We start from the raw sequence: 21,698 nt of genomic DNA on the forward strand, positions 1-21,698 counted from the left end.
ACCAACTATGCGAGTACAGTAGGGCTGTCAGAACGAACTTCGCTATTCGAATACAATTCGAATGTTAATCAAAATGAGAACATTCGAAGGTGGAAACTGACGTTCGAACGTTTTTAATGAGGCAAATTAACGTGGTGCGTCGCGACGTTCAGAGTAGTACACATAAAACAACATGCCGTTATTGTTGTGCACAAGGTAAAGCTGCAGCTTCAAATATACAAGCAGAGTTTTTTTTAATTGCCCGTTCATTCGGCTGCCACGGTGCGCGTATGCGTCCCCACTCTACACACACACCTTTTTTTTTTTTAATTGATCGATCCGCGGACCACATGTGTGCTGGTCACGGATCAGCTGTGATCTGTTGCACCACAAGTTACTCTGTGCCCTAACCCCGCAGCCCCCGCGAGGCGCCTGTGAAGCCGTGTTTCCACCGAATCAACGATCCTTCTTTTTCTTTTTCTTTTTTTTTTACCGCAACATATGGTTCACGTCAAGATAAGTTATGTATTTTTCCATAGTTCTCTTTGTTTAACACTTAGAGACTTTTGGTTAAGTAACCATGGACAGCTCCTATGCAGGTTCGTTCTGCTGTGTCGACACCGTCATCGCTGCCCCCCCCCCCCCCCCCCCCCCCCCCCATATAATGAGCTCAAAAAAACAAACAAACAAAAAAAGCATTAAAAATCCGAATATTAGTCGAATATTTAACATAAGATGGGTTAGAAATTCGAACCTGATTTTGGGGAAAGATTGACAGCCCTAGAGTACAGGGGATTTCAACCCCCTGTGCTCTTGTAACATCTTAGAAGTCAGACACATGAAGCCGCACTGTAATGCAAATCTAACCCATGACAACACGTGAGAAAAAAAACACAGATAACCTTTAGGCAGCTCTAAGGCTCTAATCCAGGGATGTCAAACATATGGCCCGCGGGCCAAAACCGAATATGCATAATATCTGTTCAATTTGCCAAGAGTGAAAATTACATAGAAGCCAGAAGAGGCATAATATTGTTCAAATTGCAAGTATTTTCCTCAAGAAGTTTCAGATTGTTCATAACATGTTTTGTAAAAGGAGGGTACATTTACACTAAATCAAAGGGGATATTTAAAGTTCTTGTTATTTATAGGTTATTATACTATTATTTCACTGGTCCGGCCCACTTGAAATCAAATTGCGCTCTATGTGGCCCCTGAAATAAAATGAGTTTGACACCTCTGCTCTAATCACTTCCTCAACCCCCCCGCCTCTCTCTCTCTCTCTCTCTTTCTTTCTTTCTCTGTTTAAAAGCCTATTGGGATTTCATGTTTGTGAAATGAACTCAGCCTCTGCATCATTCCCATTAGATTTACCTGTGCAGGTGACTTGACTCAGAGCATCACTGTTGCCAGGCGATGATCAGTGACAGAGAACCTGCTGCTGCCTGCCTGACTCACCACTGTTGTTTTGCATTGATGCATCAAGACACTGGTTGGGACTTTTTTGCATGGATTTTGGTTTTGATCTGCTCTCATATAAACATACATCAACCTAACTCAACCTGCCACTGCAATCAGATCCAAATGAGCTTCAGGAAATATTGATTTTTTTTTTTTTTACCTTTGGACTTACAAACAGAGACGTGCTGCTCTCTGTGTTCCCTGTCTGTCGGCGCAGCAAAATGTCAGGATATGTAACCTCCAGAGATGCTAAATAAAGGCTACTAAGCTGGAAATTCGGACACTGATGAGCCCTGTGGACGATAAGATGGTTTCTCAAGGGACATAGGATGTGGAATGATCCAATGGCGCTTGGACAGGGCTCGAAGAAGTCGATTTCATGTGACCAGGAGCAAGGGGTCACTTCAAGTACTTCTCAGCAGAATGGGGTCAGTAATACTAAGAAATACAGTTACAGTCTGAGATTTATCACCAACAGTACACTTATATTTATCTGTAACAAACCTGTGGAGTTGTTAGAGCAAACTAGCATATAACAGAAGTCTATATAAGCAGGCCTTTCATAGAAATGTGACCAAGTCGAAGAACTTGTTTTGATTCACTGTTGACAAGATTCGACCAGAGACAGAAATCTCTGCATACAGCTTTGGGTTCATTGTGTCTTGAAATAACAAAATACACCAAAGGCACGATATCTAGGCTGGATTCAAGTTCAAAGGTGTAGGCTCCTGACTAAAGGTTGCAGCTGCTGCTGTCAGTTTCCTGCTCCTACACCAAAACATAATCTGTCCCCGACATCGGCGTCTGTGGTTTAAACGATTTCAGTATGACTTTTCAGTACCAAGGAACTGCCCTTTGCAACGCTTAAAAACAAAGTGCTATTTTTGTATATCGGATCATCTCAGTTGCGCGTATAATTCGTGATGGTTAACAATAAAAAATGACCGTAATTTTAGGATGATATTTAAATATTACATAATAAAGACATACGAAGGAAAGGCACAAGAAAAAACAACGATAAGGAATTAAAAATCTACTGTAACTGAATCACTAGTGGGAAATAAGAAACGTAAAGTCATTCTGAATTCCTTATTATGTTATTATGTTGGTGTGTGAGGATACATTTCACCCTGGGAAGGAAAACTGCTGCAGAGTCTGACAACCCTGTAGCTAAACATGACCCACTGGGAAACCATCGACTATGCCCTCAATGTCCTAATGTGCCCTAGCTGCATGGAAAAAACAAACAAACCCACCTCAGATTGGATTTTGCGTTGCAGTTTTGAACACTTTGACAAAGAGCACATATTCTTCACAGACCACAGCGATTCGTCTCTTCTCTCCACAGGGAGAAGCTGGTGCTCAATCTGTGGCTCTGCCCATTAGGAAGACTCGGTCCTGCAAGTGTCTCCTGGCCCTCCTCGTCATACTCATCATCCTCCTCATTGTTGCAGGAGCCACACTGGCCTGGTACTTCCTGGGTGAGCGGTTCGGTCTCGTTCTCGTGCGGACGTTCATCGTCACCAGATGTTGAATTTTTCACTAAATGCTTGTAAAAGTTTTCAGCAACTCAACAAGTATTGGATTTCTGTTTCATTTGTAATGGCCTAAACTGTATTTAGTGTTTTGTACTTATTGGTAAATTTTAGCATACTAACACGATAAAGACTTTGAACATGCCACTTCATAAACATTGGCATGTTCTCATTTGCATTGCATTTTGAGCATAATTAGCTAGTTGCACTGTGACACCAACCCCGATGGTGTCACAGTGCAACTAGCTGGGCTGTAAACCCATCAGTACTTCTGCTGTGATGCCTTCTCATCTCTATCTCCAACAGAGTACAGGGTTTGGGTGCTGGAGCCTCGTGTCCAGCAGCAGTACACAGCCTACATAACCATCCTCAACAGGAACTTCTCAGCCGATCTGTCTTCTCACCACAGCCCTGCCTTCAAGAAAGAGGCCAAGGGAGTTAAGGCCATGGTGAGCGGAGGCCATGAATTCCTTTGATAACAATGTGCACAAGAATAACTTTGTGCACATCCTTTAGGGATGGCCTTAAAGGTGTACAGAAAAGAAAATTGAATTTGAGCCCACTTTGGGTCATAAAATGAATGTGATAACTCATCTTTCAGACGTTGTAGGCCAAACTTTGTGCAAAATTCTATTTTTGAGTAAATCCGGGATGAAAGTGTGTATTTTTTTTTCGCATTGGATAATGCAGGCGCACGGATTATACGTCAGCCTGTACACGATTCACCAGCCACTGATATTGGATCCGTCATCCGTCATTCAAACGTCTGAGACACGCACACACACACGGAGCTCAGCCTCGCCCCAAGCTTTGAATATCCCGCCCGCTCGATGACGACCAATCAAATTCGTTTTCCTCACTCGGGTAAACTCGTGTTGCAGCTCGTGACAACTCGGCGCGACAAACAGGACAAACGGCCATTTCTGTACACCTTTAAGTGCTTTTCTCTCCCTACACAGAGGTGTCACTAAAAATAGATGGCATTAAACTACAAGGACAAAAACAATCAAGTAAAACTAGCAGGGGGAAGGAGATAATGTCTCTTTTTCTATCTTTCAGGTAGAGAAGATAATGAAAGGCTCGAGTCTCTCTCGATACTTGAACTACACCAAAGTCTTCGCCTTCGGGTATGTGGATCAAACTCTTTCATGTACGATTCAGTAGTAACATAGATTATAGTAAATAAATGAAGGGGGGGGGGGGATAGCCCACATGTTTTTGATATTCCAATATGATATTAATATTCTTGCACCACTAACACATTTTCTCCGAGGTTACATATTGACAACAGATTTAATATGTCCAGAGACATTAGTCCTTTTATCTTAATAGAGTAAGTTCTGTTTATACGGTGGAGAGCAGCAACAAAGCTGGCAACATTCAAAGCGCACTTGCAGATTGGCACCGATCAGGCGCACTTACAAGGCTGTGTAAGTAACTGACTATAGAAAATGATGATGATGATGATTACAGTGAATACAGGAGACCTTACTCTGCATAGCACATTACAGTTTGCAGAGGCAGGTGAACCATCATCACTAAAACCATCAACACCACAGCAATTGTCAACATTTACAACAGACAACAAAAGTTTGATTCATAAAGCACTGAGACTTAAGATTAATCACACAGCACAAGTGTAAAGCAGCATCAACAGCACCAGTCACAGTCAAAATCACAGTAGGCATAACAACCATAGATATAGAAATATAATGAATATTATATATCTATGATAACAACTAGAAGAAAGTCAGTGGAGCGACGCACGTGACCACTAATGGAGGAAGAAAACACCAGAGCGGGAGCTAACAGTAACACGCACACGCACGCACACACACGCACACGCACGCACACACACACACACGCACGCACGCACACACACACACACACACACACAACTTACTTTAAACAGGTTCTCTCTCTAGAAGCTGAAGGCGGCTGCTGTCTGTCTGTGTTTATGTAGCATTCCTTTGGTAGCATTGCTAACACGAGTTGCTGTTGTGACTCCGGGCTGCTGCGGTCTGTGTGTGGCTCCTCCAGCTCCGTCTTCATTCTGCGAAATATCCGATATGATATATGAGCGGGAGTCCGGACTATTAATCCATGTACTGTACGAGCGGACCATTTTTAGCTAATAGCTACGGGCTAATGCTAACGCTACAACAACCGTTAGCTTCTCCGTTTCTTCTGGCTTCACATTCACGTTGCCTAGTAATTGATGAGGCCGTGATTAGCTTTCGCGGACAGTAAACAAAAACCCGCCCTACACTTTAAAGTATTAAAATAAATTAAATACTAAAAATTCTACAAATTAATAATGAATGTACCATATATTAAAATATTTCAAACTGTACCTGGACCATGGATGTATTATGACCTGGACCGACCTGGACGTCGAGCATTAATGGTTGTGGGCGGGGCCAGCCTCAAAGGGGCATGTTTGAAAATTCAGCTTTGTGTTGAAGACTTGTCAAGGACGTGCAGTCAGAGGAGGCAGTGCCTCCCCGAGGCTGTCAGGAATAATTAAAGTATTTAGTTAATCTAAGGTTTAATTTTTTTTTTCCCCAGATAACTTTACCACAGGTTTAAATGTGTCAGCATTTGGTGATGTTCATAGTAATAACCGCGACTCAACGGAGTTTACCTCAGGCCAGGCAGCGGCCGTAGAAGCCACTCGCAGTCTCGTTGCATTTCAGTGAGGCACAGAGCTGCTCTGCCTCTTCTGCTCTGCCGGGTGAATTGTAAACACACAGACGGCCCCCTCGGGTTTTGCGTCCAGCAGTTTAGCTGCTAAATTCATCTGCAGTGATGGATAACTGTACCGGGAGAGGCTCAACAACTTCATGAGCTTCATTTGAGGACGGGAGACCAACGTCTGAGCTTCGGTAAGTTAGGTTTTACCAGAGACGTTGGTTTTACCTACCGTACTTTGTCTCTCTGTCCCTCTCTTTCTTACACACGCACGCACACACACAGCCCAGGTTGTCTGTCATATCTGTTGTAAACATTAATAACAGCTTGTTGAGTACTACAGTTAACATTATTGTTGCTTCGGTTTGAGTGTGGATTAATTGTTAACGGTTTGTTGTGTAAATGTGAGCGGTGGTCCAATAACGTGATCCTGTTATAGATGAGTTGCGCTTTAATAACAGCTGGTGTAGATGGCATGGATTGTGATGAGAAGGTGTTGCACATGCCTCCCCCTGTCCTAGAGGTCACTGCACGTCACTATCATCCAGCTATGTGTTTGTGACCTCTATGTTAAATCAGATTCTGCATTCAACATCAAAACTTAATTTGTCTAAAGCACCAATGCACCTAAAAATGTGTGTGTGTGTGTGTGTGTGTGTGTGTGTGTGTGTGTGTGTGTGTGTGTGTGTGTGTGTGTGTTTGTGTGTTTTGGTTCTCCATTTATGAACTGCAGGGAGGGAAGTGTTGTGGCTCACTTCTTCCTAGTGATGTCAGTGCCCAGCAGCCATGTTGGGGGGGTCACGCTGAAGAAGGTCACCAAGAGCCTGGAGGACGGCCTCCGGGGGTACAGAGGGCCAGAGAAGGAAGAACTGGTCAGCTTTGATGGATACATCCTCCACTTGCCCTCCATGTCTGTCAGCGGTGAGAGAAATAGAGGAGACAGTGTGTGTAAAGTGGATAAAATAATGAGAGGGAGGAAAAAACGATTTTCATTTTGCCTTAATTTCTTTTCTGATTTTTTTCCTTCTCCCCACAGAGACCGACTCCAAAGTCATAGAACTTTTGAAAGCTTCATTTGGTATCACTTTATTTTCATTTTCTTGTTCATGATTTCTCATTTTTATTGATTTTTTAAAATGTAATTTAGTTTTAATTAGTAAGCCGCACAATTAGAGTATACTTTATATAAATGCTGAACAAAAGAAACACAACAGGCAGCACAGTCAGATGATATGACACATTCTTTCTTCACATGATGCATGTTTCCTGAATTTCAACATGGGATATTGGTGGAATTCACAATGAAAACTCCAGCGTGTCTCAAACTTCCTCAAATCCATTACAAAGCAGGGCAGGTGATAGTTTAAGCCCTGTGATGTGATGCATGTGACTTGATCTTAACTCTCTTGGCTGGATGCCAGACTTTTATTCCAGGTAGGGAGATAGAAACACTGTGACAAGCCACAAAGGTTAAAGTTACAGAAAGTCATCTTCGGTATTTCCCCTAAATAAAACACAAAGTAGTGCAAAGCTGCAGTGCAAAGAACTATCATTAGCACCACTGGCTTCCACATAAGTGGATGTGTTGATCCTGAATGGAGGTCATTTCTAACTTAGTAAACTAAATAAAACAAAATGTATAAAGATAGATAACCCTTCAAAAACCACTAAGCTTATTAACTAGGTGTGCTATAACTCCCAAACACTGTTTAATTAATTATTTTATATTTTTGTGTGTGTTCTTGGTAAAGAAAATACAATTAAAAACACACTAATATTGATTTTTTTTTTCATTGTTTAAATATAGGGAGAAACCAAAGCAACTAAGTGATGTTCATGCACAATCAAACTCTGACAGATCTACTAAAATTTAAATTCTCAACTAAGACTGATTTGACTCTAACAATATCCTTTGTCTTTGTTTTCCTAAGACTGTTACCGGTATCAGAAGGTGGTGTCCCGACTCCGCACAGCTCTCCGAGGCCCAGACACGCAGTGCTCCTCCTGCCTGTGGCACCTGCAGGCCGCCCCCGGCTCCCGGCTGGAGCTGCAGATGGAGTGGCTGCTGCCCGAGTGTCGGGACCGGCTGGCGGTGTACGACTCCCTCACCCCGTCTGACACGCACCTCATCACATCGTGAGTTTCCTTCACAGATAAATTACTATATCATTCTGATACTTGCCCCGTAGTACCTCCTACAGTACATCTTTCCCCTCTCTCCATCCAGGGTGTATGGCTGCAGCAGACATGAGCGTGTGGTCAACGTCGTGTCCTCAGGCGAGTGGATGACCGTGGTTTGGAAACAGGGTCTGTACAACTACAAGGACCCTTTCTCTTTGTCTGCACAGGCCTGGGACCGCAAGGGTAAGACGACCACATAAACATCCAGGCTTTCTTAAAGGGATAGTTCAACATTCTGCTCAGAGCTACGCTACAGAGACTATGGGATTTCTTGGTTTCCCTCATCAAACTCATCAAAAATACAATCCAACAACTCCAAAACGCTCTGGTGGACAAGTTGTGACCTGCACATTCACCACGCTATGAGATAATAACAGAACGTTACGAGACAGAGTTGTTTTCGAGTTAAATTCATGCAAAACCGCAAGCAGTCTCAGCATTTCCTCGAAAACAACTGTCCGTTATTATTTCATAGTGTGGTGAATGTGCAGGAACTTGTCCACCGGAGTGTTTTGGAGTTGTTGGATTGTGTATTTGATGATTTTGATGAGGGAAACTAAGAAATCCCATTAGCCTCCGTAGCGTAGCTCTGAGCAGCTCGCGCCTCTGCTCCACCGTTCTAAAAATAGCTTGCACCGACAATTAAATGTAACAAACCTACTGCTATGACTATAGGGATTATGGCAAATTTGCCAAAATGTTGAACTATCCCTTTAAGCTAATCTGCTAAAAGCACTATTGCTGCATCTGATCTGAAACTTGAAGATGATGCCGTTACAGTAATTTCAAATAGTTTAAAACTGCACAAACATTATGCCTGTAATATGACCATAAATTACTCAGTAGCACATGTTACATTAGGTTTGCCTAATCTGCGGTGTCTGTCTTATTCTTATTAAACATAATGTAAATAAAACTGTAGCCTAATTGGCTGCTGAGTCTAATAAATTGCTCAACCACATAAAACTGTTGCTGTAATTTTCCTAGTAATGCCACAGGTTGTGACGCTACAGTAACTTTCCAATTACACAGCTGATTGCATCTGAGTTTGACGGCACTAAAGAGGTTTCCTAGCAACCGATTTACATACTATATAGACAGTTGTAAAGTTGTAATGGAGCAACCTGATCTAATGTTGGTGAGTTTGATGAGGGAAACCAAGAAATCCCATGAGCCTCCGTAGCGTAGCTCTGAGCAGCTCACGGCTCTGTTCCGCCGTTCTAAAAATAGCTTGCACCGACAATTAAAGGTAAGGAAAGCTACTCTTAAAACTATAGGGATTATGGCAAATTTGCCAAAATGTTGAACTATCCCTTTAACTACTTAATAAATGTTACACAAACAGACTGAAAGGAGAGAAAAGCTTTTTTCCCCTCCTTATTATTAGATGAATGTGAAGTGAAAAGAGGCAGGAGGGAATTATGTTTGCCAAATAAGACTACTGGTAAGAGTCAAAACCACAAAGCTACACATGAATACGTCTTGGTAGCAATAGAGGGAAAGTGAGATACGTCATGTGGGAAATAGAACATTTTCATTTATTTCAGTTGTAGACTGAGGAGAAAGTCCAGCATTGACACTTAACATGATATCCACGTGACTTTTTCTTTCCCAGACTGTAACTCCACTATAGAGCTGATGCAAGTGTCGGGGGTCCAGGGGACACTGAGGACGCCTTTTTACCCCAGCTACTACCCCCCCGACACCAACTGTACCTGGGGCTTTATTGTAAGACAACCCTTCATCCTTTCTGATTGTTGCATTGATGCACAATTTCCACCTCCACGGAGTAGTGTGTGCGTAGATGTTCCTCATTGTATTTTCTTGTTTGTGTGTGTGTGTGTGTCCAGATGCCAAGTGCAGGAATGGGCCTGTCTTTGGAGTTTGAGGGCTACGAGCTGAGCAGAGCCAGCTACAACCAGGCCTGCACCCAGGGACAGTGGATCATCCAGAACCGGAGGTAGGCTCTGCCATAATGAGTCTTTTGGATCGTTGGGAGCTGTCAGCTGTCCAACAGTTTTGGTAGGTCCGGTCTGTTTAGTCCTGAGCCTCAAATCCGAGCGCAACACTGACAACATGAGCAACCAGATGGGAGAATGAGGCGGAAAATAAAAGCAAAGTCATTAGATCTCCAAATATTGGGAAAACCTAATGACTGTCAATTTACATAAATGGTATTTGGCTTACAAAATAAAACTGTGCAATCACAGATTCACCAGTAAATGCATCTGTCCAGTGCTGCTTTGACTCTGTGCCTGCACATAATCACGTAGCATCTGTGTGACTCACTGATAAACATGTTTTTTTGAGGCCGCTGATGACCATAAAAAAAAAAAAATTTATGTGTGTACTGCACAGGTGTGAAACCTCTGAAGGAAAATAACTGACAGCAAACTATTTTAAAAAATCCTTCACCTTGCATTGACCCTCTTCTCATCTTTTTAAACCAAACCAGTGGAAGCGACGATCAACTGCAGAAAATGTCATCAAAATAAGTTGAGCTGTATTTATAGAAGCCACCTGTGTGTGTGGTTTTGGTATTTGACAGGAAACGTTGGCGCAAAGTTTTTCCAAGCAGGTCATGGTGTGCAAACGTTTCCATCCGTTTTATAAAAAAAAAAAAAAGACACAAACAGTCTCAACTGCAAACAGAAACACTAAAAATGTATTAGTTTATCTGACCTTATTGTTTTGTTATGTGCTGACCAACAGGGGGCAGCGGTGTCCCATATGTGACAAATTTTTATTTCAATACAGGCATTTATTTATTTATAATCTGATAAATTTGTGTGTTTTAACCTCTACTTTTCTGCAGAGCCTTAACCAAACAGTTAAGTTTAAAAAAAAAGTGACTTCAACAACCTTTTTCACACCCGTGCTCCTCCACCACAGCCTTCCTGTCGCCCCTCGAGCACCCCCCCCCCCCCCCCCCCCATTTGATTCCAGCGTCTGTGTCCCTCTCTCTCAGACTGTGCGGCACCAGGGGTCTGCAGCCCTACAGCGAGCGCCTTTTCCTGCTCTCCACCACGGCAACCGTTGTCATGACGTCCGAGGTGTCAATCACAGGGCCGGGCCTTCAGCTGCACTACAGCGTCTTCAACCTATCAGATCGTAAGATGCGTGAAAAACAAGAGAGAGCAAAGAAATTCAAATTAATTTACTGCAAAGTTAATTAATTGTACTTTATTGTTTTGTAATTGTGTGTGTGTGTGTGTGTGTGTGTGTGTGTGTGTGTGTGTGTGTGTGTGTGTGTGTGTGTCTCCCAGCTTGTCCAGACCAGTTTCTGTGCTCCATTAACGGCATGTGTGTTCCTGCCTGTGATGGGATCAAGGACTGTCCTAATGGGCTCGATGAAAGAAACTGTGGTATCTATGTTATTTATGCTTTAAATTAACTGATTTACGCATAATTTTTGGTATATTATTTTCTATTCAGAAGGAAAATCGAGGCCAAAAGTCCACGTAAAGTTATTGAACTGTATAAGATGATGCTGAGCGTGTTTTAGATCTTTCATAGTGGATGATTTGTGGTCTGCAGCGATGAACCGAACCACAGAGCCCCACCACACCCCTTGTGACACCTTACCCACTCTCATATAACAGAAAGAGGCTGAGGGCTGAACTGTGACAACATCGGTGACATGAGGGAAAACAAGCCGTGCCCTTATGCTGATGCTAATTTGTTTTAATGGGCCTCTCTTTGTGAGTCTGCTCTGCTGTGATGGCACACGACATCTCACAATGTGAAAACATGTCATGTTTGGCAGCTTTTTATTTATGTGTAGATATTTCTAGGTCATGGAGTAGCCATTTATCACTTATTGATAGGTATTAATCACATTTATCACACACAAGACGTCCTTGATAAACAGAATATTTATTGCATAACAAAATGATAACTTCTCCAAATGTCCCACCGTGCACTGTTTTACAATCATCCATTGTCTGTTATCTATCAATTTTGTCATATTACTGAATGTTATTAAGTATGTGGAGCTGTGTGTATGTGTGTGTGTGTGTTTCAGTGTGTGTAGCTCAGTACCGGTGTCCAGAGGACAGCCAGTGTGTGGACTACTACAAGGTGTGTGACCATCACCCAGACTGTCCCGAAGCCACAGACGAGATGAACTGTACTGATGGTAACTTCATTATGTCGCGGTGTTACTGGAGGTGATGAGTCCGAGACAGACCGCAATGCAATGGAGCTGGGAAAAAAACTGATTCTATATATGTGTGTGTGTGTCCAGGTGTGCAGTGCACAGATAAGACCTATGTGTGTGCTGACGGGACGTGTCTGAAGAAGCCGAACCCAGAGTGCGACTCTGTCACCGACTGCCCCGACGCCTCAGATGAAACACAGTGTGGTGAGATAACACACACATACACACATTCACACTCACACAGTAGCCTAAATTCAATTTTGACTTTCACAAGATTTTCTTAAGCTTAATATTAATCTGCGTATTAATAAAAATGAAAACAAGTAAGTAACAGCATCTGATAAGATTAGTTTCTGTTCTTTCTCTTGTGTTTTTACTCACTTCCCCTCCCACACTGGCTTAAAGTAAATACACTGTAATCTAATAATGAATATGCACACACACACACACATAACAACACACATCCTACTTTAACTTTTATTCACTAACCTTTTCAGACATTCTTTCAGTATATTCAGTCTTTAACACACACACTCTTGCTGTGTTATATTTTCATGCAGGTGTTTTAATATTTCTTTGTGTGTTTATGTGTGTTCAGACTGCGGCCTGAGGCAGTTCTCCAGTCGTATCGTCGGGGGCACCAACGCCTCGGAGGGCGAGTGGCCGTGGCAGGCCAGCCTCCAGGTGCGGGGCTCCCACATCTGCGGGGGAGCGCTCATCTCCAGCCAGTGGGTTGTGTCTGCTGCCCACTGTTTCTATGACGACCGGTGAGTTCAGCAGGAAGAGAGAGGGGGAAGTGGTTTGATGACTGAGGTTAAAGTGCTTCCAAAACAAGCACACACCCCCAGGCTCTTTGTCGAAGTTAAAAGCCTTTAATTCCCTTCACTGAATCTGATGAAGCAGGTTTTTTTGCACGTTTGCCTTTTTTAAAAATCTTTTCCTCCAAAAAAACTCCTTTAAGTTCAGTCCTGCTGTTGTGGCTTTGATGTCCAGGGTTTAGCTGCAACAGCCTGTCTGGCTCTAAGCCAGCATATTTATACATTTATATACTCCTATGTCTGTCAAAGCCCAAAACCACTTGGCTGGATCCCGGCCAAAACTATAACTGCAACATCCTGTACAGGATTAACGAGACTTCTCTACTTAATTTTTCGTCCAAGTGATTAAAAGCCTGTGCAGCGTTCAGTGAATCTTGAAATTTCTGTGGATGAGGAGGCTTTTGGATGTAAAATACACACAGACAGGCTGCAACTTTACATAGAATCACTGAGATATTATGGGTTTTGTATGTACTGGGGAAAGGAAAATGTACCAAATACTTTATAATAAGTACACACTTTTAAGCATTAGTTAAAGGGATAGTTCAACATTTTGGCAAATTGGCCCATTGCCATAATCCCTATAGTCATAGCAGTAGGTTCGTCAGAATACATGGAACATCACGAAACAGCGTTGTTTTCGAGGCAAATGCAGAGACTGCTTGCCGAAAAACTGCCTCGACGGGAACGTGCATCAGCAGTTTTGCATGAATTTACCTCTAAAACAACTCTGTCTGGTAACGTTCTGTTATTATCTCATAGCGTGGTGAATGTGCAGGTCACAACTTGTCCACCAAAGCGTTTTGGAGTTGTTGGATTGTGTATTTGATGAGTTTGATGAGGGAAACCAAGAAATCCCATGAGCCTCCGTAGCGTAGCTCTGAGCAGCTCGCGGCTCTGCTCCGCTGTTCTAAAAACAGCTTGCACCGACAATTAAAGGTAATGACCCTAATGCTATGACTATATGAATTATGGCAATGGGCCAATTTGCCAAAATGTTGAACTATCCCTTTAAGATTAAAAACTACATACTAATGAGTATTAATTTGTTATAAATAAAGAATTCAGTATTTATTCATGCTTAACAGTGTGCACATATTATAAAGTGTTATCAAATATCACAATAATTCCCTGGATATTTCATACCATGACCCCCTGTAGTGCTCATATCAAAAAATCTCCAGATTCTTGCAAGAACCTGATAACTCATACTTCTCTTTTCCTCCTCCTCCTCCTCCTCCTCCTCCTCCTCCTCCTCCTCCTCCTCCTCCTGCAGCCTCTACTCCCCCTCGGTGTGGACGGTCTACCTGGGTAAACTCCTGCTCAGCCGCAGCAGCCCCACGGAGGAGGTGGCCCGAGTGCAGCGCATCCACCTGCACCAATACTACGACGACGAGTCCCACGACTACGACCTGGCCCTGCTGAAGCTGGACCGGCCCGCCTCCGCGCTGCTGGCCGGACACGCTCGGCCCGCCTGCCTGCCCCCGCCCACCCACCAGCTGGAGCCGGGCCTGCTCTGCTGGGTCACCGGCTGGGGGGCTCTGCGTGAGGGGGGTGAGGAAGGAGAGAGCGGGGGGGGAGGCGGGATCCGTGGGTGACGTGGATGGTGGATAAAGACTATTAGTATTAGTATTAACCATTAGATCAGGTTGCTCCATTACAACTTTACAACTGTCTATATATGTAAATCGGTTGCTAGGAAACCTCTTTAGTGCCGTCAAACCCAGATGCAATCAGCTGTGTAATTGGAAAGTCACTGTAGCGTCACAACCTGTGGCATTACTAGGAAAATTACAGCAACAGTTTTATGAGGTTGAGCAATTTATTAGACTCAGCAGCCAATTAGGCTACAGTTTTATTTACATTGGCACCCATGGAGAAATGTTTCAGAGTTACTGTAGAAGTATCTATTCTGTTTAATAAGAATAAGACAGACACCGCAGATTAGACAAACCTAATGTAACATGTGCTACTGAGTAATTTATGGTCATATTACAGGCATAACGTTTGTGCAGTTTTAAACTATTTGAAATTACTGTAAGCACAATGAACGGCATCATCTTAAAGTTTCAGATCAGATGCAGGGATAGTGCTTTTAGCAGACTATCTTAAAGGGATAGTTCAACATTTTGGCAAATTTGCCATAATCCCTATAGTCATAGCAGTAGGTTCGTTACCTTTAATTGTCGGTGCAAGCTATTTTTAGAACGGCGGAGCAGAGCCACGAGCTGCTCCGAGCTACACTATGAGAGTTAGGAGTTGTTTTCAAGGTAAATGCAGGGACTGCTTGCCGAAATCTGCCTCTGACGGGAACGTGCATCAGTGGTTTTGCATGAATTAACTTTGAAAACAACTCTGTCTGGTAACGTTCTGTTATTATCTCATAGCGTGGTGAATGTGCAGGTCACAACTTGTCCACCGGAGCGTTTTGGAGTTGTTGGATTGTGTATTTGATGAGTTTGGTGAGGGAAACCAATAGCCTCCGTAACATAGCTCTGAGCAGCTCATGGCTCTGCTCCGCCATTCTAAAAATAGCTTGCACCGAAAATTAAAGGTAACAAACCTACTGCTAAAACTATAGGGATTATGGCAATGGGCCAATTTACCAAAATGTTGAACTATCCCTTTAATATTAGGAACTGTTAGGCTGGATTGCACCAACAAGGTTTAACTTTAAAACCAGATTAAATCATGGTTTAAGTTTAAATTCGGTTGCACTAAACTTTAAACCTAGTTCAAAATTAAGACAGATTAGATTTAAACCTCCCTTTAAACCTCAGTTTAATTTTTACTCTAAACTAAGTTTAATTTTAATCCTGTTGCACCAGAACTTTAAACTCCAGTTTAAACTGTGATCTAGGGTTAATTTTAAACTGACAGTGGAGGAGGTTTAATTTTTTCAATGGCTGCATTTTTGAGCTGGAGTGAGCAAAATTATGAAGTTCCTTGAGGGAAATTGAGAGACAGGCAGCTCTGTCTCTCAATTTTCTCTCTTTTGCTTTGTTTTGTTGCGCACAGAGACGTTTCTGGGCGGAGAGAGACAGTGTTTTCTCTGACGGAGCTCGGTGAAGCTACTGCAGCAGAGTAGGAGGCTCAGGGCTGCTAGCTGCACTAGCTGTCTCTGATGCTAACGAGTGCTAGCACGTCTCTCTCTCTCTCAGCAGCAGTCAGGAGGACAAAAGAAAGAAATACAGTCTGAGTGAAGCGCTGGAGCTGCAGACCGATTCCCCACCGTCACTGACAACTAAAGCCTCGACTGGTAACAAGTATGAGGACCGTTGTGGGGAGCTAGCTCGATGCTAAATCCGGTTAGCATCCACTGCTAACACCGTCTTCCCAGCTCGGCTCTCCTGTTTAAAAAACAAAACAAAACATGTGACACCAGACCCTCTTGGAGGCTCCTGGTGTTGGTGACGGCGGGTATCGGCCCAGACTGTATTTCGTTTCCTCTGCGGTCTTGACTGCTGCTGTCAGGGGCAGGAGGCTAGTCTACACAGTTGAGGCTGCCCAGCTTGAATGTTTTGTTTACAAACTGCAACGAACAAAACTCCATTTTGCATTTTTAATTCGTTTCCTTTATACACACTTGTCCCTACTGATTTAAATCAGTTTAAATTCAGTTAAACTGAGTTTTACTAAACTGAGATTAATTTTAAATGGTGCAACAGAGCTCTGCTTAATTTTAAACATGGATTAACTCATTTTAAACTGAGTTTTACTAATCTCTGATTAGAGCTAATCTTAGATTAAATTAAACCTTGTTGGTGCAATCCAGCCTTAGTGGATCTAAATATTCATTTACAGCTCACGTGCATGGAGTTAAAAGTACATTATGTAGTGCTACTACTTTTATTTTGGTGTTGTGCACAGTCTTTCCATTTAGGAAACACAAGGCTAATTGCAAACAGCACGGTCACATTGTAAATTAGCTAATTACCACAGCAAACCTGCTCACTTTAATTGAGGAAACAAACTATCTTGGTCAATACAATTACAGTTTCTACTCAGATATCTAGCTGATAATTTATATTTATATGATTAAAATCTACTGACCCCCAAACAATGTGCAAAGAAATGCAATTCTGCAAAACTGGTTTCTGCAAAATAACACATTATAATAATTTCCATTTAACCTGAGGCTTTGGTCTGTGTAGGCCGAACACAATACCACGTCACGCCTCGTAAAGAGACACTTAAAATTACTATGTGGGTTTATAAACTTTACAGTTTTAAAGTGGCCTTTTATTTGGTGCTTTTGACTTCTGAAGAATGTTGTTAAAGTTATTTTACCCCTCTTGCAGGATGAGCGTAAAAAACCTTTTTTTTTCTTTTTCCACAGGCTCACAGTATGTATTACACAAAATAAAGCATTATTTTCACAGGAAGTGACCTTCTATGAGCCGAACAGTATTTTTTTTATAAAAAAGCCCCATTTATTGAGAGGCACTTTGAAGACGAAATGTGCGGGGAGTTTTTGTGATGTTACAGATGAGGGAGCTGAGTGGGTGCTATCATGCTATTACGATAACGAAGCAGACGCTCATGAAATTAACTAATTAAAATTGTACTGATGGGAGACAATAGAGTGGTGTGGGTGGAAGAGTGTGGGTTGTACTTTCTCGTATCATAATGAACCTAATGGTCGAGGCTGTTTTTACACACCATGTGTTGGAAACATATTTTCACATGAACTGACGTGACCTTTTGGAGGAGATTTCTTTCTGCTTGTTGTTGTGCTTTTAAACATTTATACATTTGATGGTGGGGAGATAAATGCACATTTTACGCTTCTAACGAGACGACCTCTAACCTCTGACCTTTGACCCCCCTCTGACCTCCTCCAGGCAGTGCCAGTAATGTGCTTCAGAAGGTGGATGTGCACCTGGTCAGTGAGGAGGCCTGTGTTCGCTCCTACGGCCACCTGGTCACTCCCAGAATGCTTTGTGCCGGTTACCGCATTGGAGAGAAGGATGCCTGTCAGGTATGTTGCATCCAACAGAATCAAGCACTTTTTTTCCCCCTCATTTCATTTCTCATTCCAGTTTGATTTAAATGCATTATAATCAGATTCTTCTGGATCAAATTACTGTGTGAAATTAAAGATAAACACTCACAGTGGTGGAGGTTTATCACCATAAAGATTCAAGGGCACAGCCTGCACCTTTATTGTGAAAGTTTAGTCTCACAGACAGAAGCAAAGTAAACACAGCTGAATAAATAGAGGGTATTGAACTTGTATTTGTTGGATGGACACAAACAGAGCTCCATATACTAATGTTAGTCTGTATCTAATATAAAAGGCAGCAGTTTGCACACACATCCACCTCCATAGGGTTATAATGACATATGCCTTTGTGTGCCATGTGTTGAGTGCTTGTTGTGCTGCCCCCAAGTGTCCAAATGAATGCATTTTAATTTACGCCAATCAGCCATAACATTGAAATAGGTGGCTGCTTTTTAATGTTGTGACTGATTTATGTGTTTGTTTTTGACTGAATCAAACAAAACCCATGGAAAGTAATTGAAGGTTTGGGTCAGGGGGCCTTGGATATACACCCATTAGCCACAGTGCATCTCAGTTTTACATGTGAATTCGTGCCAGACATGGAAACAGCAGGTGATGTCATAGTTGAGTCACCGGTCTAACAGCCTTGTCAATTATCACGGTCATTTTCTGCCGCGGAGCCATTAAAATCTCACTCTCTGCCCCCCTTTTTAACATCGGTTGTCTCTGTCAGGGAGACTCTGGAGGCCCCTTGGTCTGCCAGGAGCCGTCGGGTCGCTGGTTTCTGTCCGGGGTGGTGAGCTGGGGCAAAGGCTGCGGGCGCCCAGACTACTACGGCGTCTACACCCGCATCACCAGGCTCACCGACTGGATCCAGCAGGTCATCAGCACCCCCTGAGTCACCGAGCAGCGTCATCATCCCCTCCATCAATATCCACGTCACCCCCTGGTGCAAACTCAGACATTATCTGACCGGACTGGCAGGTGATTTAAGATTCCTCCTCAGTCATACAACAACATGGTTTTTGAAGGCTTTATTCTGAAGTCATGGAGTGATAAACTAAAGAATATTTATGTGAAACCTTTCAGATCAGATTTTATAAAGTGTTTATCCAGAATACAGTTACAGAAAAAATGCCAAAAATAAAATCTTACTTATAATAATCATAGATGCAAAACTTAATATAAACCTTTTACAACCTGGTATGAATTTCAATCATTTTCTGAAATAAAAAATGCATCTGTTTTATAAATCAAGTTTGTAATGCACTATGTTTGTTGAGTACATACAACAAGACCAGTCTGCAGCCATGTTAGCAGTGGTTACTGGGATACTCTAAGCTAAATGCTAATGCTAGCCTCCTAACATTGAAAATAACAACACTTACTTGCTGTTGTAATACTCTACTCCTTATCTCAGCTCAACATTTGCTAATTAGTCCTGAACACAACATGCAGCTAAGCCTTATGGGAATTTTGTTAGTTTCTTGTTTTTAAACAGATTAATTAAATTGGTATTAGGTAATGGTTGTGCCTCTAGATGAAAACTGAGGATGAATGTCATCACAGTATCACCATAATCCATATCAATCTCATGGTGGCACAAGAGCAGAAGTCAAGGATGACGCGTCATCTGGAAACCATGAATATCTGCACCAATTTTGTTGTGCAAGTATAATGAAAAATTAGATGTTCAGAAATGTATGAGGGTGGGGAAAAAAGTTGATCTTACAGGTAGTGAGAGGTCAAGGGGTCAATAGGTCATCAGTCTGATCTGATGCACATCTGGGGACAACACCTAACAGTCATGGTTATTTATCCAATAGTTCAGTCTGTACCAAGGTTATGGACCAACCAAATGACGTCACCATTACAAGCGCTATGCACATGCGCCGGCATGTCTAAAATCTACTCTACAACATATGAGTCTCTGACTGACAGCACCCCCTTGTGGAGAACCATGCACCTGCAGCCGAGGTCGTGCTCGATCCTCTGGCATCATGATTTCACAAGACAGTTTTTGCAGCTTTGCAGGTGTAATGTTTAATGTTTTCTTTCACAAGCCACTTTTCAGAGCGTAACTGGTTATTTTTGGGGGTCGATGAATCACTGTGTCCACGGAGAGGAGGCAATTTTTCTTTTCTTTTCTTTTTTTTCCCCCGGCTGATTTTATTATCAACAACAATATTCTCAAAGGGACTGGGAGCAGGTGCCAGAGCTTTGGCATCCCCTCCCTTGGCTGGAAGCTCATGAGTCATTGTGATTCGTAAACAAAACTGGGACGGAGAGCCGGGGGTGTGGGTGGGAGGGGGGTTATTCTTGGAAGTCGGATCAGAATCTGGTGAATGAAGGGCAGACTTACTTTCTATCCATCCATCTATCTATGTAGTGTTCCTCTCCATCTTCCCTGTTCTCCTCTGCGTCTCATTACCTTCTCCTCATCTTTTTCACTCTGGAAATGAGCCCGAATCCTCGGGGGATTCTTCAATATTTGGAAGTTCTCATTTTCAGTGTAATTGATATTTTATTAGGCTGTAAACCATAATGACAGTCCTGCTCTATGAAGCATAACTACAGTGCTCAAACCGGCCTCTGGGGGCCACAGAAAACATCCATCAGGGCCGTTGCCCACATAGTGATGTTCAATGCTTGTTCTGACCTTCACAGTTTAACATGAACCATGTTTTAAAGGCTGTTGTGAACAATGTTTCACATCCTACAATGGGAGATTTGTTTCCTAAACAGTACCGGGATTAAATTAAATCGCATTAAAGGATTGCAGGTTCTTAAAAATTCACATTTTTTCCCCTTTAGCCACCATCCGAGGGCGCTGTTTAACACACACGGTGACAGATGAGTAATACAACCATCTGTAACAAATGTGATTTCCCTTTGGTTTTGGATCTGATGCTTTGCAACCCAGGTGGGACTTGAACCCACAATCCCCAGCTCCAGAGGCTGATGCCTTATCCATTAGGCCACTGGGTTAAGCTCTCTGTGTCAAAATGATGAAATATATACAAAAACATTGTCAGACATGAAATCCGAAACGCTGAAGGGCTGGCCCCATTTTCATGTCTGCAAATGTAATCCAGTCCACAGAGATGTACAAAGAATAAAACTTCTGTATGTGTTTTTTAGAGATGTCAAGTGCACTAAACTGGGCCACTGAGCTGAAGTTGTAGGATGTTTTTTTTAAAAATAAATAAAAAATCGGATATTCTCAGCCTCCCAAACGACAACAAACACACATCCCCTGAGCGCTTAAAAAAAAAAAAGCTTCTGGTGTCTGTTTACCCTCTTAAAATATGACGGTTTTCTTAAAATATATGTCACTATCAGCTCTGCGAGATCGTAAACATTACTTCCCCGGGAGGTTACAGAGGAAACGACAGCATCTCAGTTTTGTTTCCCTGCATCATGAGCTGAGTTTCCTCCTCACACAGCCTTGGAGGAGTTTTTCAGGTCACGGACTGACAGCCAGTAACAGTGCAGGGGGAGAGTGTGCCAGACAGCAGAAGATGCATGCAGGCTTGGATTGAGTTACAGGGACGACGGCCCACACAGCCTCCTTAATCTCTTATTCCTCAGTCAGCTAATCAGTTATGGTCAAACCGATCGGCAATCCATCCACATATATATATAGGCTACTGAGGATCAGCAAAGTCATCAGGCGGTTTATTTATCAGGAAAATGCAAAGCAGAGTGGGGGGATTACAAAACTCATGCAGAGGAGAGAGCCAGAAGGAGAAGAGAAAAAAAAAAGGGGGGGCGGCAGACTTGGCGTGGGATGTTGATTAAATTATGGACGTCGGCCATCTTGCTGCCCTTATGTTTTGCTTTTCTCTATGAAAACAGTTAGGATGACA

The 21,698-nt window shown here is 42.6% G+C and overlaps 1 protein-coding gene across 1 annotated transcript; it reads left to right on the forward strand.

Annotated features, from left to right (window-relative positions):
* Positions 1-1,621: 1,621 nt before the first annotated feature.
* Positions 1,622-19,082, forward strand: tmprss6 (transmembrane serine protease 6). Its single transcript, XM_083973749.1, has 18 exons — positions 1,622-1,868; positions 2,789-2,921; positions 3,282-3,424; positions 4,035-4,102; positions 6,400-6,587; positions 6,703-6,744; positions 7,598-7,802; positions 7,894-8,030; positions 9,463-9,575; positions 9,698-9,807; positions 10,816-10,958; positions 11,114-11,212; positions 11,872-11,985; positions 12,094-12,210; positions 12,605-12,773; positions 14,101-14,378; positions 17,669-17,805; positions 18,563-19,082. The coding sequence occupies exons 1-18, from the start codon at positions 1,770-1,772 to the stop codon at positions 18,725-18,727; spliced, it is 2,460 nt and encodes an 819-aa protein (XP_083829875.1). The 5' UTR covers positions 1,622-1,769; the 3' UTR covers positions 18,728-19,082.
* Positions 19,083-21,698: the final 2,616 nt, after the last annotated feature.

Source organism: Trachurus trachurus (genome assembly GCF_905171665.1).
Source record: "Trachurus trachurus genome assembly, chromosome: 1".
Taxonomy (NCBI): Eukaryota; Metazoa; Chordata; class Actinopteri; order Carangiformes; family Carangidae; genus Trachurus; species Trachurus trachurus.